Genomic DNA, 17,659 nt, shown 5'->3' on the forward strand with positions numbered 1-17,659 from the left:
ACATTGAAGGGTGTGTTACTCCAGGATCGAGATTCGGAGCAGTTAGATTTCTGTTCACAGCATGTTGAATGATTTCTTTAAATCAGTACAGCTAGGTTGTTTTCCCAAGTACAAAAAAAAAGCGCAAGAGTTGGTTCTGAAATGTTGGCTTTTAGACTCATCGATGTAAAAAATAGGTGGCGATGACTGCTCCGCATGTTCAAATCTGAGTAATTAATTGTTAATGTTTTCAAGGAAATCAGCTTATTAATTTAGTAATTTTTCTAACTTTGTTTTATTTTCTGGGATTTTAGGGTCCAACTGGTGTTCCTGGATTTCCAGGTTTAGACGGCATACCTGTAAGTATCCCTAAATTTTCTCCACTTTTTAAAAAAAGGCAGAAGTACTCATCAAAATCCTTAAAACCACATGTATATATGCATAAAATATATATTTATATAAACCAAAAGATATATATTATATATAGCAAATATTTGCTATATATACTACAAGCACAATAGTGTATATATATATTTTTTACCATAATATATATCTACATATAGAAAAGATATATATTAGATAGACAAGATAGAGAATGCATTAGGTTGGTGCAAAAGTAATTGTGGTTTTTGCTGTTACTTTCAATGGCAAAACCCCCAATTACTTTTGCACCAAATATATTATGTATATAAGATATATATAGTATGTACACTATACAATATATGTCTTATATTTTACATAGATAAACTATAGTATATCCTATATATCTTATATCTTCTATATAGTTTATATATTATATATCTTATATCTTACATATAGTTTATGTATTATATCTGTTAATTATATATTACATAACATATAAAACATGGTGCAAGATATATTAATATAATATATGTTATGGTGCATGGTATATATTATATATAGCAAACTCTTTTTATATTTTCTCATTTGAGTGCATGAAAGGGTGTTTACATTTAAATTTGGTACAGTAACTCCCAGAGCAAAACACTTTACTTGGAAAGCAACATTTTCAAACAGGTTAGAGAAAAAAATTCCAAAATATGAGCTAGACATACTTGTTATGTCAAGTAGAATGTTCTTGAAATAAATGCATACCCATAAGGAATGTTTTTATTTGTGGATGAGTCCTAATATTTGTAGTGAGCTTAATACTCTAATTTCTCATATGAAAATGAAATGGAAAAAAAAGAGGTAAGTGGGAGCTTTATAATTCTTTATAGTATTTCTAAGGATTTTAAGGAAGGTCCCCTCCTCAATTTCCCAGAGTACTGCAAACTAAATTAGTTTAAATTGTTATCTTAAAAATATTTTAGGTTTTATTTTCACATGCTACATAGCCTTTTGGGGTAGAGAGAAAGTTTCACAAAACTAAACAGTAAATGTATGAATCACAACTGCCGTAATTTGAGTATTCATATTATGCATAATCTTTGTGTTATGATATTTTTGCAAAAATGCTTCACTTATAATGTTGTTTTGTGCAGGGGCACCCAGGGCCTCCTGGACCCAGAGGCAAACCTGGTAAGTGTGGCTACAATGGCTCAAGAGGTGACCCAGGGTTTCCAGGAGGAAGAGGAGCTCTTGGTCCAGGAGGCCCCCCAGTAAGACACCCACAGCTCATCTTAACAGGAATCTTAAGTGAAAAGGCCCTATGGTGGCACAGGCTTGATGTATTCAAGAAGCAGAGTTAATACAAGTTGCCTGGGGCATTGTCAACAAATGAGAGTGGCTGGGGGATAAGGACAGAGAGATAGGCAGGACTTAGAACATGCAGGGCTTTGTGGATGATGGAAGGAGCCTAGATTTTCTCATCCATGTTAGGTAAAGGCACTGGATGGTTTTAAGGAAGGAAGCAACATGATCTGATTGATGTTTCATTAAGATGTCTCTGGCTGCTGTGAAGAGAGTAGATAGAAGGGGAAAAAAGAGCAGAGAGACCAGATAGCAAAATGTCAATTGTTTATCATTCAGGGTTAATTGCAGAAACATAAACCCCAATAGGTATTTTGAACAGAAAGGAATCTGATACAGGGAGTCTGGCACTTATAATAGTTGGAAGAGTAAAACTTAGGACCACACGAGACCACTGATGTTAAAGGTTCACAGCTAGCTGAGATCCAGAGTCAGGAAGCTGTAACTGCACTGTGACCACGGCCTCTCACCCCACGTCTAGACACTAGCAAACAGAACACTCAAGTTTTTGCTTTCCTGCTTGGCGGCAGCAACAAACCAGGAAGAGAATCTCTTCCAAACTTCTGCCTTCCACATCTCCTACGTGGAACCTAATTCACATGCAGCTATAAAGGAGTCCGGGCAATGAAGTTTTTATCTTTCTAGTCCCTGTAATGCAAGAAAATCCTTCGAAAAGCTTTGGAATGGCTGTCCAACAACAGTTGATAGTATCCAGCACTTGAGGGAAACCTTACGGCTCTTAGCATTTTTTTCTTCAGAATTTTGGACTTTCATTTAAACACAACTAGAGCAAGAGCCAACGCCCACATTCCTTTTCTCTCTCTCTTTTTCTTCACTTAAAGATCAGAGATCATGTGACCTCTCAAAATTGTTTTTCTGTGATTTTTTTTAGAAGTATTTCTCCCTTCCTTAATCAAATATCATTTCACAAGTTTCTTTCTAGAAAATTTTCTTAGTATGACCGCCATAATCATTCATTCTGCTGTCACTCGTGAGTCTCCCTTTTGCTCCAGATCCTAGAGGAACTGATCTGAACACTAAACTTAAAAAGAATTTCCATACTCTCATTTTTCTTCTGGTATCAAATAAGAACCACCACCACCTTTCATTGTTAAGTTTTTCAACCATCCTTTACTTTCAAACTCAGCCATTTGAAAACTCAAGTGCAGTCTGGCGAATGCACATTTATTAAGCTCCTCAAATCAGGCCAAACCTCATTCTACAGATTCATGAGCATTCAAGAGAGCAAGGGTTCTCGGTTTTAACTTTAACATAGCATGCAGTACCGACCCCAATCCTGAAGTTTGCCATAACGGTCTCTGTGCAAAACAACCAACTTCCGCTTGACTCATTTACTGTACAGACAACCCTCACTTTGCACAGTAATGTAAGAATGACCAGGCAAACTAAAAACCACACAAAGAAACCTGATCAACTGATGAGAAAATTACTATTGTCCCATGACCTTTAAAATGTTTTGTTAAAACATTAGAAACTTTGTCAGTTATAAATATATAAGGAAATGAAAAAACTAAATATTTATTTAATATACTGTAATTTGAAACATTGAGAAGCAAAGTGTTTTATTTCTTTGTAAAAACTTATCAAGAGTAGTTTCAACAGTACTTGCCTTTTTCTTATCATATAACTTGCAATGCTAAAGGAATATGTCTTTTATGTTTTGATGAAGTATGATACTCCTTTCTGAGTTTGGATCTGTTTCCAGTGTTGTGAAGTATCTCTAAGGGTTCCTTTAATGTGAAGTTTTCATCGGTGTCACTTTACATAGCACACTGTCATCCTTTTCATCCCAACCACTTTCCTGGTTTATCTTTACTAAGTTCCTCTGGCTGCAAATACAGTCTCTCAAATGACAACAATATCGTTACTCCCATGATGAGCTGTTTCTTCTATAACTCCACTTACGTTTTACTTGAATTTCATTTCCAGCATTACCGTTTTCATTTCTTTGCTTCATTTTCATCATTATTGGCCAATTTCCTCTTCCAACTATCCATTCTTGTAAAATGTTATTTGGGTTTATTGCTGGGAGATAAGGAAGCAAGCCAGCTACAAGCTTTGCTGTCTGTGTCTGTGTGTGTGCTCTGAATAATATGTGTGCAGGGGCCAATCACAGACAGACTTTGACAGAAATCATTGAAACTGACCCAATAGTCCCGTAGATGTTCTTTGGATCAACGTAGAAATGGATCCTTCTGATCTTAAAGTTTGAAACCTGTGTGTTTTATCTGAGTTCCTTCCTCAGGAGAGGACCCCTAGGCCTCTCAAAAAGTATCAAAGAACTGAAACTCACCAGATCATGGCATCCAGACATGAGATACCAGACCCCCTGACTGTATTTCCTTACCTAGGTCCTGTTTTCCAACACATTGTTACATTTCTTCCCTGCTATGTGCACCCCTAATTTTAGTCAGTCTAGGAGATGGACTTGAGACTGATCTCCCATCTCCTGAGCTGCAGCACCCAATTAAAGCCTTCTTCCTTGGCAGTAGTTGTCCTCTCAGTCATTGACTTTCTGTGCAACATGTTTTGGTAACATCATATGATCATGCAGTAATCACAATTCACATCTGTTATTTATATAGTGATTTGTGGGCTGAGGGGCTAGCAATGAAGTTTGTACGTTATACAAGTACTCAGTTAATATACAATGGTAACTGAAATTTGAACCGTGTTGTTGGAGAACTGGTGTTGTTTAACTTAACTATGAAACTGAAATTCATTCAGACTGGAACTGTGCAAAACCAAAACGGCAGATACTAGCAAATCTGATTTCTCAAGTAAATTGTTGATGTAATTTAACCTTAAACTGTTAAATATCTCCCATCAGAAGCCAAGTCAAGCACTCCTCTAAGAGACATTAACTTTGAAAAGTATATATCTTTCATATGAGCTTGATGTATAAAGATGGTAGGATTTTTATGTGGTAACCAAGAGAAGTTATATTAAGAATTGAAGTAGGATATTAAGATGTTAAGTAGGGAAACCATGGGGAGGGGGAAGGATACACTGAGGTATTTTATTAACTTTAAGACATTATCCTAAGCAAACTAGCAACTATATACAAAAACCTTCCAAAAGGAACATGTTATGTTTTTTTGAAAGAATACTTAGGCCTATTTTGAATACAAGTACTGAAATGGATAAAATCTCTCTCACTATATATATGTATTTTACTGCTTCTAAGGCATAAATTAACAATTGCAAAATTAGTTATTTGTAGGAACAATGCATGTGTTTTATATTGTGAGGAAATACAAAAATTTTCTGCTAAATAGCTATATATAAGTAGATATTCTGTCTTAGAAGATTCCTTAACAGATCTTAATTGAATATGGAGTAAATATATGTGAGAACCTTAGGGTGATAATAATATGGAAGAGGATAAAGAAATGTCCACTTGTTAATCATGTCAATAATTGACAATCATGCCAATAATTTTAACTGATGAGTAATATTTTATATAGAAAAGAAAATACTGAAATGGTAATATGCTATTTTCCTCTTCCTCTTAAGTGCATAAATATTTTATTTTCAGGGCCACCCTGGGGAAAAGGGAGAAAAAGGAAATTCAGTGTTCATTTTAGGTGCCATTAAAGGTATTCAGGTAAGTATTATGATCATGATGGATTAAAAGTTTTTTTTTTCCTTTTCCAAATAGGTAAGCCCATGCAGGAAATACTCAGACAGGACTTTTCTTCAAAATGTCCCTGAATACACCAATTTTTATTATTACCCAGACCCTCGGGGATGGTACCATCCTTTTGTGTGAAGGCATTGGCTTTAGTCATCACTAAAATTCCAGCACTGCAAAATTCTGGTACCTCTGAACTAGTCAGAACTGCAAGAGATGCATTTATTTCAAGGGTTCTCAACTCCTGACATTTTGGGCCATATATTTATTTGGTGTGGGGCTGACTTGTGCATTATAGGATGTTGAGCAGCATCCCTGGTCTCTGGCCTGCACTCATTAGATGCCAGTAGCATCCCCCACCTCTGAACTCCCCAAAGCGTATATCCAAATATTACCAAATGTCCCCTGGGGGGAAATCACCCCAGTGGAGGACCACTGATTTATTTGTAATTAAAACATTGTAATATTAGTACTTGCCATCCAGTACAGTAAAAGTCATGATTATTGAACTTGAAAATGATGTAAACCTTATAGCACTTTGCTTGATACATTTAATGGTGTTGTGTTTTTAGCAGGGAGTGACGTACAGATGTTCAGAAATAAACTCTTGAGTGACCACCTCATCTCTCAGATGAGAAGCCATGGATGAGTGATGGGGATCAGTGGAAATAATGCCTTAACAGAAAAATACAGCCCATTTTCAAGATGTGTGGTCATTTCTCTTAAGGAAGAATATTCTGCAGCAATTAGATAGCACTTGTCCTAGATTGCTTCTATAAGACCCTAGGTTCTGTGCCACCCAGAATGGACACACCTGAGCAGTGATCCCTTTAGTGAGCTCACCATTTATGTATATAGCCTCTGTGCCTGTTTGTCCTTCTTAAACAACAAGAACGATGGATTTGTTTATAGCTTAAATGATATAGTAATAAAGTAAACGTCAACAGCAGGCTCAGAACCAGTATGGTGTACTGGAAGGAGAGAACTGAAGCTTACTCTCCACTGTGACTTTAAGCTACTCCCTTAGCCTCCTCAGCCTCATGTCCATGATTTGTGAAAGAAGATTCAAATAATATTTACCCTGCCTCTTTCTTAGTGTTGTTAAGACTGTTATAATAATTTATATTGCAGCACACTATAAATGGTAATGTTCTATATCATATTATAGTGAGCATTTTTTGTAATTGTGGTAATAGAGGACATGTGATATACAAATATAGAAGGGGGATGAATATAGGGAATTCCTTATCTTAAGGGGAAACAGAAGATCCCTAATAAAAATGATCTATAGTTCAATAACCCTTCAGAGACAATGCTCTTAAGTGTCTATGTCCACTTTATACCCATTCTAATGGCTATGATAAAAATCTAGTAATTGTTGGCAACTACATGGAGAGTTGGAGCCTTATGCATTACTGATGGGAATGGACAATGGTGCAACCACTGTGGAAAATAATATGGTAATTCCTCAGTAAATTAAACATAGAATTACTATATGACCCAGCAATTCTACTTCTGGATATATACCCCAAAGAATTGAAAGCAAGGACTTGAATGGATATTTGTACCTGCATGTTCATAGGAGCTTTATTCACAGTAGTCAAAAGGTGGAAGCAATCGTGTCCATCAGCAGATGAATGGATAAACAAAATGTGGTGTATTCATCCAATGGAAGGTTGTAAAAGCTTTGAAAAAGAAAGATGTTCTGACACATACAACAACATGGATGAACCTTGAAGATATAATATTATGCTAAGTGAAATAAACCAGTCAGATATTGTATGATTTCACTTATATGACATTTTAAAAATAGTCAAATTCATAGAGATGGAAAATAGAATGGTGGTTGCCAGTGGCTGGAGGGGAAGAGGGATGGGGAGTTAGTGTTTAATGAGAACAGAGTTTCCACTGGAGGAGACGTAAGAGTTTTGGAGATGGATGGTGGTCATGGGTGAATAACAATGTGAATGTACTTAATGCCACAGAACTATCTGTACACTTAAAAATGGTTGAAATGGGCTGGGTGCAATGGCTCACGCCTGTAATCCTAGCACTTTGGAAGGCTGAGGTGGGTGGATTACCTGAGGTCAGTAGTTCGAGACCAGCCTGGCCAACATGGTGAAACCCCATCTCTACTAAAAATACAAAAAAATTAGCCGGGCATGGCAGCACATGCCTGTAGTCCCGGCTATTTGGGAGGCTGAGGCAGGAGAATCACTCGAACCAGGGAGGCGGAGGTTGCAGTGAACCGAGATGGCGCCATTGCATTCCAGCCTGGGCGACAACAGCCAGACTCCATCTCAAAAAAAAAAAAAAAAAAAAAGGTTGAAATGTTAAATTTTAACTTACATATATTTTACATTTTTAAAAAAGAGCCTTCATTCAAGAGAATATATAGGCTTTCATCTTTTAAAGTAGGTTGAGTCTCAGCACAGAGTCACAAAGCGAGAGAGGTTGACAGAGGCTGGTGTGAGGCAATTTCCACCTGAGTTTCTTTTCTGTCCTCTCTAGGGTAGTCAAGGGGGTCAAGCTGTTTAGAAAGCATAGCAGGGGGTGGAACCAGACCAGCAACGGGTAAACTGTGAGGCAATGGGACCACTGGATTGAGAATTTAGAACAATTTAAACAAAGACAAAAATCTCATTGTGATTCCCTGTCATTACTCCAGCGATCTTTCTCTGTTGGGTAGAAGGAGAATTCAGAGCTTAAGGAGAAAGAAAATCACCTCCGCATATCCCTTCCTCAGTTTTAGTCAACACCAAAAAAATTGAACAAACTGCACAATTAGATGAGTCCAAATAATTTTTGTATGTATTTCTATTTTTACATGATCTGTGTTTTAGGAATTTTGTGTGGACTTATAAAGCAATGCATTCTTATTTTTGCAGGGAGACAGAGGCGACCCAGGACTGCCCGGCTTACCAGTAAGTCTCCTGAGCAGGCTCTATGCTTCTATTTCCTCCTCAAATAGCCTATGATCCACGTTTTAATCCCAGCAAAGCCAGCTACATAATTTGTGTGGCTTACCTGGTGCAAAATGAAAATGTGGATTCCCCATTCAAAAATTATTAAGAATTTCAAGATGGCGACAGCAGATCATTAACTCAAGCTTGGGGCCCTGTGTAACTGCACCCGTCTCATGCCCATGAAGCTGTACTTGAAGCTCAGCAGGCTGCCTCCTGCCTTCCTCTTCTGTCTTCTAATGATCTTTTGGCATTACCCAGGTATATGCAGCTACTTCATATTTATGAAAGCGAGTCCACTTAGCAACTACATATAAAATATATACCAGGTAGAATAATCTTGCATTGCTTCTCGCTACCATTTTGCCTGGTGAATCAGTATTTGTATATTGTATTTAATATTTTGCCCATCTTCATTTCTCCGAAATCTGCAATTCAATGATTATATTAGTCTTTCCAATTTTTCGATATTTATAAGATTAAAATTGAGAGCAGTTTTGCCAACCAGGCGTGGTGGCTCATGCCTGTAATCCCAGCACTTTGGGAGGCCGAGGTGGGTGGATCACCTGAGGTTAGGAGTTTGAGACCAGCCTGGCCAACATGGTGAAACCCTCCCTCTAATAACACAAAATTAGCCAGGTGTGGTGGCACGTGCCTATAATCCCATTTACTCAGGAGACTGAGGCAGGGGAATCACTTGAACCCAGGAGGCGGAGCTTGCAGTGAGCCCAGATGGTGCCATTGCACTCCAGCCTGGGCAACAAGAGTGAAATTCCATCGAAAAAAAAAGAAAAAAGGCCGGGTGAGGTGGCTCAAGCCTGTAATCCCAGCAGTTTTGGAGGCTGAGGCGGGTGGATCACAAGGTCAGGAGTTCAAGACCAACCTGGCCAAGATGGTGAAACCCCGTCTCTACTGAAAATACAAAAATTAGCCAGATGTGATGCTATGTGCCTGTAATCCCAGCTACTTGGGAGGCTGAGTCAGAGAACTGCTTAAACCCAGGAGGCAGAAGTTGCAGTGAGCTGAGATTGCACCACTGCACTCCAGCCGGGGCGACAGGGCGAGACTCCGTTTCGCCTTCCAATAGTTAACCTAAAATTTTGCCTTGTAACTTCTGGCTAGTGATGGAACTACTTTTCTGAATTGGTTTCCTTAGTATGATTGAAGCTCAGGTCCATGTAATAAATGTGATACCTCAATGTTGCTGTTACAATAAATATCAGTTCATCCTCCTAAACAGAGCAATTTCATTACACACTCCCCAATCATTTGACTTGGGCAGAGTCAGCAGGAGCCCAGGGAACATCTCTCCATGCTTCCAGGATTGCCTGTACCTTTTCTTGACAATTTGTGTATAATTATGTTACAACTCACATGTTGTAGAAAATTTTGTATGGCTGACTCATCTTGATCTCAAATTAGGGACTATATTTCCCCAATTTGAGATCTTGTAGACCATGTTTTAAAAATATACTAAGAAGAATAAATACATTAATATGTAATGTTAATTAATAATAATACTTTAAAAGCATTCTGATGTGTTTAAAATTGTAACACAGAATTTAGGAGTAGGTGGTAATGTATTTTCTTTGTTCTCCACTTTTGTTATTACAGGATGTATTTGTAAATAGGAAGATTGATCTCTGGGTCCTAAATTTGTAAATAGGAAGATTGATCTCTGGACGCTAAATGAAGGACTTTATTACAACTACCAGAATGCTACTACCTTTAGCTTGGTGCCTCTTTTTTTTTTTTTTTCTTTGGTGACAGAGTCTTCCTCTGTCACCAGGCTGGAGTGCAGTGGCATGATCTCGGTTCACTGCAACCTCCAACTCCCTGGTTCAAGCAATTCTCCTCTCTCAGCCTCCTGAGTAGCTGGGACTACAGGCGTCCGCCACCATGCCCAGCTAATTTTTGTATTTTTAGTAGAGATGGGGTTTCACCATGTAGGCCAGGATGGTCTCAATCTCCTGACCTTGTGATCTGCCCCACTTGGCCATTCAAAGTGCTGGGATTACAAGCGTGAGCCACCGCGCTCGGCCTGCTTGGGGCCCTCTTAGGGTTGCATCAAACCTGCTGTTGAAAATGTCCTAGCAGGGCAGATGTTCTGGGGGCTGTGATTTCTTTAGAGGTTTTTATCCACATGGAATCACACGCAACTCTTTCTGTGAAAGATGATTACAATTTTGGTAACAGATGCACTGATTTTTCTCATGTTTAGGGATCTCGGGGTGCAGGAGGACCGGCGGGCCCCGCAGGATATCCTGGAGAGCCAGGGTTAGTGGTAAGTACAGCACTGCTGATGTGATCCCTTTGAAAACCAGATTCTGCATGAAAATAAAGAAGCAAAGTTGCCATTCTGGGTCAGACACAGGTGGGCCATTTGGGAGATTACAATCGATGAATCAGTGAAAACCCACCATTATCAGGGGGATTCCATCTTGAAGCACAGGTCCCCTGGGGAGGAGCCACTGACATCGTCTTCACAGAACACAACAGCCCATCCATGATAGAAACGCCATCATTGCATGTTTTAAAATTAAAGGTTTCCTAAATAGGATCTTGGAGCAACAAAAGAAGGCACATTCTGATTTCTACGTCTGAAGATTGATTTGTGTGTGTGTGTTATTTTTGCCCTCGATTTAGGGACCTCCGGGCCAACCAGGGCGTCCAGGTTTGAAGGTAGGCAGTCATGAGCAAGATACATAATAGAGCCCTGAACAATGAAATAATTGACCACTGTGTTTGTCAGAATTATGGCTTTCCTCTTATCAGATTTCCCGAAGTATTCAATAAACTAAATTGTGTAGCCAGAAGTCTTAATAGCTTTAAATTACTTTTTTAAAATGCAAAAGCAATTAGATTCTTTTTCTTTTCTTTCTCAGGGAAATCCCGGTGTGGGAGTAAAGGGGCAAATGGGAGACCCGGTAAGAATCCCCTCTTGTTCAGAGGAGCAGATGGCAAAGTGTGCGTGCTGCTCAGGGGTGGAGGCTGTTCTGATGATTTGAACTTGTATTCATTATCTAGTCACTGCCCAATTTTATGGCTGAGAACTTTTCTTTGCCGAATTATGATGGCACCATTACCCTTGACTGTAAAATGAAAGATCTGACAAAATTTAACACCACATTCAGGTTAATCTGTGTAACACATTTCACCCTAGCAAACAGAGATCGAATGTTTTTGACAATATATTATGTCCAGTGTAACAATTTTGTCAAATCACGGATTTGTTTTGCTTAATTTCACATAAATCCTAAGTTCCAGCCATAAATATGCATATAAATGCAAATATAAATGACTGGAACCAAGAGCACTGAGCAATATACGATCTCCAACCGACTCCTTTTCTACACGGCTCCTCCCCGTCAGTGCCCACCACTCACACCCACTGTCCTTTTGGCTGAAGCATAAAACTTAGTAAGAATAAGCTTCAGAAAAGTGATTTAAGGGCTGGGCAAGGTGGCTCACGCCTGTAATTCCAGCACTTTGGGAGGCCGAGGTGGGCGGATCACGAGGTCAAGAGATTGAGACCATCCTGGCCAATGGTGAAACCCGGTCTCTACTAAAAATACAGAAATCAGCTGGACGTGGTGGTGCATGCCTGTAGTCCCAGCTGCCTGGGAGGCTGAGGCAGGAGAATCGCTTGAACCTGGGAGGCAGAAGTTGCAGTGAGCCGAGATCGCGCCACTGCACTCTAGCCTGGCGACAAAGTGAGACTCCGTCTCAAAAATGAAAAGTGATTTAAGAAGGCAACTCACCTAGGGAACAATCTGAACGTCCAGCAGTAGGTGTGTGGCTCTTTCAACAACTTAGGGCAAGTCAATAGTAAGCATCTGCTTCGTGTCAAGCTAGGACTGACACTAGGTGTGGGGATTTATCAAGACAGACCTGATCCCTGCTCTCATGGAGTTCCAGCATGATTGACTAAGTCATGGTATAGACATTTAACAAAACAGCACAAGAGTCAAAATTATATAAGAAGACTTCATGAGGTGGGGAGGTGCCTATGATATAATGCTGAACAGAAAGTACAGGTTACAAAATATAAACTCAACTTTGTAAAAGCAACAGCAACAAGAAAGACATTAAAATATACACAGAGAGGGATTTCTCAACCTCAGGTTGCTGCTATTTCATTGTTGCGGGGGCTGTCCCGTGTATTACAGGATATTTAGCCACATTCTTGGCCTCTCCCCACTAGATGTCAGTAGCATCCCGTCCCTCCAATTGTGACAACTTCAAATGTATCTAAACATTGTCAGATGTCCCTGGGGGAAGGGGTTGCCTAACTATCCCCTATCCCTCACCTTGAGAATCTCTGGCTTACAGAAATGACTGATTGAAAATATATCAAAACAATGTTTTTCAAGTTCGGGAAGCCATGGAGCTCTGGAGTATGTTCATCAAAGCCACAGGAGCCCATGCGCCACTGCAGAGTCCAGCAAGCATTGGCATCTTAGTCACTTTCCGCGCCAGTCCAATCAGACACATTTGTAAACTCAGACTGTGGAATAACTTGGAAGTATTTGGCTATGAGACGGCCATTCAAATGATCCCAAATGTGCTTACATTAATTCTTTTAGGTTGTCAGGTGAATGAACACATAATTTTATGATTTTGGGCCAGGCCCAGTGGTTCACGCCTATAATCCCAGCACTTTGGGAGGCCGAGGCGGGCGGATCACCTGAGGTCAGGAGTTCGAGACCAGCCTGGCCACCATGGCGAAACCCTGTCTCTGCTAAAAATACAAAAATTAGCTGGACATGGTGGCCCGTGCCTGTAGTCCCAGCTACTTGGGAGGTTGAGGCAGGAGAATTGCTTGAACCTGGGAGGCAGCAGTTGCAGCGAGCCAAGATTGTGCCATTGCATTCCAGCCTGGGTGACAGAGCGAGACTATGTCTCAAAAAATATAAATAAAATAAAATATTGATGCAGAATTCCCAGATGTTCTAGAACGTGTTTGCCCACTTCATTTTAAGAAACAGTGCCCTCATGTATACATATGAAACAAACCTGCACATTGTGCACATGTACCCTAGAACATAAAGTATAATTTAAAAAAAAGAAAAAAGAAACAGTGCCCTAAATGGTTGCTTCTAATTATGCCTACATGATATAATTATGGGCCTTTTACATTTTAATTCTTCACAGTTTTCCTTCTTTGTACCTTTGACTATACTGAGTATATGGCACTTTTACAATATGAAAAAAAATAGCAATATGAACAATATTTTGAAGAAGGTGCCTGCTTGTCAGCCTTTAAGAGTTTTGTTCAGGTTTATCTCAATTACAAGAATAAGAGTGGCTATCTTTACCAATACCTACTATGCATTTACTCATGTTTTGTTAATGTGTTTGTTCAATGGTTTATTCATGCAGCAGATATCTTTAGGGCAGGTGCCACACCAACACTGTGTTAAGTGTGTAGATAAACTGAGTAAAAAAAAAAAAAAGCAGACAATGTTTCTAACCTGGCTTTTCTGCAATTTCCCAGGTTTAGGTAGAAATTGAACTCTTGTGTTTTTTTTTTTTTTTCATTTAAACTTGATGTTCTTCTAAAAATCCCAACTATCAAAAGCATTAGTAGTTTTAGTAATTATATATTAGGGAATTTACTGTTACCCTCAACACAGGAAGCATTTTATGTATATTATCTATTCAATAGAAGAATAGTTTGAGGTAGGTAATATTACAATCTCCATTTCACAGAGAAGAAAAATGAGGTTTCAAGGAAGTAAGGAAATGTGGACTGAGAGAGGTTTTAAGGAACTTGCCCCAAGTGACAGAGCTGGTAAGGGCCTGGTTTGCAAATATGGGTGACCTATAGCCTGTTCTTAACTATGACAAAGAGGAAAGATCATAGTAAGTGTAGAATAATAGTAATACCCAGAAAAGCACAAAATATTTATCTTCTAATTAATGACGAGAATTTATGATTGTGGCAAAATTCATTCAAGAAACGTTCTTCAGTAGAAAAACATCTATCATGGCATAAATAAAAATTCTGGCTATTATTTTACAGTTTTAAAATATTGAAAATAAATAGAAATAATCTAATCTAACCAGAGTAGGATGGCTTAATACATCACAGTACATTCTTATGATAGATTATTGTATTGGCATTAAAAATCAGGATCGTTACATGAGGCCAGGAGTTTGAGACCAGCCTGGCCAACATGGTGAAATCCCATCCCTACTAAAAATACAAAAACTGACTGGGCATAATGGTGCATTATCTGTAATCCCAGGTACTCGGGAGGCTGAGGCACAAGAATCGCTTGAGCCCGGGAGGCAGAGGTTGCAGTGAGCTGAGATTGCGCCATTACGCTCCAGCCTGAGTGACAGAGGAACACTCTGTCTCAAAAAAAAAAAAAAAAAAAAAGATCAGGATTCTGAAGAGCTTTTAGTATGAGAGGAAAACGCTCACAAAATATTGTTATAAGAAAAATACAAAATTATTTAAAATTTTAATAAAATATGCTGTATATTTTAAATTATGTTTATTATATAGTATGCTGATTGTATTTTCAAATACATAAAACAAATTGTTTATTCACCTATATACACATATAAGTACATATACACACACCCTGCAAAAAACTATATCAAAGTTTTAATAGAGATTACTTCTGGATAGTAGGATTAAGAATCATTTTCATTTTTTAAATTTGTTTTTAACAATAAGTATGTATTAAATTTTTATAAGAAAAACAGTGCATATCCTTTTATATTCTGTGAGGTACTTGCCATGACTTGTATTTTAAATCCATGACACACAGGATGGGAAACATTATACCATAATATATGGGTGAAAATCTTCAAAACATAAATTAATATGAAGTTTTTATTATCTTGCTTTTTTTTTTTAAGGGTGAGGTTGGTCAGCGAGGTTCTCCTGGACCCACCCTGTTGGTAGAGCCACCTGACTTTTGTCTCTCTAAAGGAGAAAAGGTAACTCCCAAATCCGTATGTCACCTAGGAAAGTAGCAATAGAAAACATTTTTTGAACATGTATCTGTGGCGGAAAGTACAGAGGTCTTTCCGTGCATCACTGCACTACTCACAAACCTACTTTAATAGGTTGGTACTACTATTGGTCCCATCGTGCGGAATTGGAAATGAAGCTTGGAAGGTTCCCCGTGTTCTCAAGTTTACCCAGCTGCTGAGTGGCAGACCTAGCTCAAGCTGCTAAATTATGACATGTGCTTGTTAACGTTGTTTTGATATGTGGATTGAAAAGACCACTGGAAGCCCAGTTGTCCTTTAGATGTTACAGATGAGTGTGATGTCTTGATAATTGAGAAGGTAACAAATGCATAGAACTGGGCCATAATAGACTCTTGGCAAATATTAATTCCTCTGTCAATTTCCAGTGCTAATATTACTGGTGCCACATGCAGATTCTGTTGTTGCTTTTCAATTGCTGGGTTAAATTTCTCTACTTTGCTCAAAATGAGCCACTTTTTCAACGACTGCATTCCCAAATTGTATCTGCTGCCTGGCTCCATGGTGGTCCACTGTGGTGTCCCATATACCTCTCACACAGAGAACTGGCTCAAATAGAGTCTGGTTTACAAGTGTGCTTAGATCTTAGTGCTAATTAGAACAGGTGAAAAGTAATCTCTTAAGGTTTTTTTTTTTTTTTTTAAGGTGAAACAGATTGTAAAAAGAGATGATTTCTGAAGGAGAGATGGAATTCAGGATGTTAAATAATAAGAATAGACCAAATAATATTCATTGTAATTTTTAGGGTATAAAAGGAATTCCTGGAATGATTGGACTGCCAGGACCACCAGGACGCAAGGTAGTTTATTTAAGTACTTTGTGTGTGTGTGTGTGTGTGTGTGATGTACTATCTTAACTTAAAATGTTATTTCTCATGGTCTTTATCATTGCTTTAAGTGCTAGTATATATCACCAGAATTTTTCACTATCTTATCATAATCCTATAGAGCCTCTATTCTAAAGTAGTTGTTTTCTTTAAGCTGCTGACAATAATTTTTGTTTCTCATTTTATTTTTGCTTTCCCTATTGCTGAACTATTGTTGCTTGAACCCCTCTAAATGTTGTCATCTCTTAAAGGGAGAATCTGGTATTGGGGCAAAAGGAGAAAAAGGCATTCCTGGATTTCCAGGGCCTTGGGTAAGCATCATTTGCTATTAACGTCAGTGAATTTGGAGATACTTCTCTTTCATGTTTTTATAAAACCAGGTCAGTAGTCCCACAAGCTCAAAAGTGAAGAATATCTCATGTAAGAACAAAACATTTTGGACAAGAATTATGGAATAGTTAAATATCCCAGAGCATCTTTCTGTTGACATCATTTAGATAAAACAGGCGAGCAAAAGATAGAACAATTTGGGAAAAGTGACAGGATTGTGACATCTCTTGTCTGGCACCTCAGTGTCAGTATGAAAGTAGTTTGGAATAATTAATTTAAGTCTATTTGATAAAACAACATGGTGATCTAGAGGCAGTAGCTAGAAAAAAATATAATATTAAGCTCCAAACATCACCACGTGTCACTGATAGAAAGCCCATTCATAGAGTCACCATGGAGGCCAGACCGCAGCTGGCATAGACAATGAGTTTCTTTGGTTCTAGATTTAGTACTGCATGGGGCAATATTGGTTTCCATGGTCATTTTTATTGCTAATGATGCACAGAGCAACTATTAATTTCCAGGCAAATTATATTGTAGGGATTTTAAAGATATTTGGCCCAGTGTAAGCACTAAGTTAAATAAATTAAAATTGGAAAAGCGACGACAACAAAAATACATTCTTAATTAAAACACTGGCAATGACATGAATTTTTTGAATAAGAATAAAGGTCACTTCAAGTAGCAAATGTTATAAAGAAATGGAACCTATTTTATATTTATTTCCTTTTATTCAGCTAGCTTTGCAAACAAGACCAAATATCCAGGGAACAATTTGACAAGGTGAAAAATGATGCATTGAGCTGGTTAATACATTTTGATTTAATTCTGTTTATCCTGATTTTTGTGAATTTATTAGGGGGATCCTGGTTCCTATGGATCTCCAGGTTTCCCAGGATTAAAGGTAAATGTACCTCATTATAGAGATAATAAATACATTTTCACTAGTAAATGCAATTCAGTATAATTCAGAAGTTGTACTGTTGCGTGCAAACACAGTAATTAGGAAGGCAGACACATTCATTTTATGGATTGCAGGATTTAGCTGTGGGTGTAAAAATTGAAGCACAAGATTGTCTGATGCAGCCGACAAACCGTGTTAAGACTTTGCATGGTCTCAGTGGGCAATGTGTTGCTTAAATTAAATGAGAATGAGACAATTTGTCACCCAGTCACTTTTTTTTT

At 38.3% G+C, this 17,659-nt stretch overlaps 1 protein-coding gene across 1 annotated transcript in view; it reads left to right on the plus strand.

The window, feature by feature from the left end:
• The window catches only part of COL4A4 (collagen, type IV, alpha 4), a 156,307-nt gene that overhangs the window by 46,568 nt on the left and 92,080 nt on the right, over positions 1–17,659 (plus strand). Inside the window, exons 6-16 of the mRNA XM_011984975.1 lie at positions 294–338; positions 1,485–1,601; positions 5,252–5,320; positions 8,236–8,271; positions 10,532–10,594; positions 10,957–10,992; positions 11,196–11,237; positions 15,184–15,264; positions 16,064–16,117; positions 16,396–16,455; positions 17,334–17,378. Coding sequence (XP_011840365.1) covers positions 294–338; positions 1,485–1,601; positions 5,252–5,320; positions 8,236–8,271; positions 10,532–10,594; positions 10,957–10,992; positions 11,196–11,237; positions 15,184–15,264; positions 16,064–16,117; positions 16,396–16,455; positions 17,334–17,378 — 648 coding nt within the window. The remainder of the gene's footprint in view (positions 1–293; positions 339–1,484; positions 1,602–5,251; positions 5,321–8,235; positions 8,272–10,531; positions 10,595–10,956; positions 10,993–11,195; positions 11,238–15,183; positions 15,265–16,063; positions 16,118–16,395; positions 16,456–17,333; positions 17,379–17,659) is intronic.

Source organism: Mandrillus leucophaeus, unplaced genomic scaffold, assembly GCF_000951045.1.
Source record: "Mandrillus leucophaeus isolate KB7577 unplaced genomic scaffold, Mleu.le_1.0 Scaffold277, whole genome shotgun sequence".
NCBI lineage: Eukaryota > Metazoa > Chordata > Mammalia > Primates > Cercopithecidae > Mandrillus > Mandrillus leucophaeus.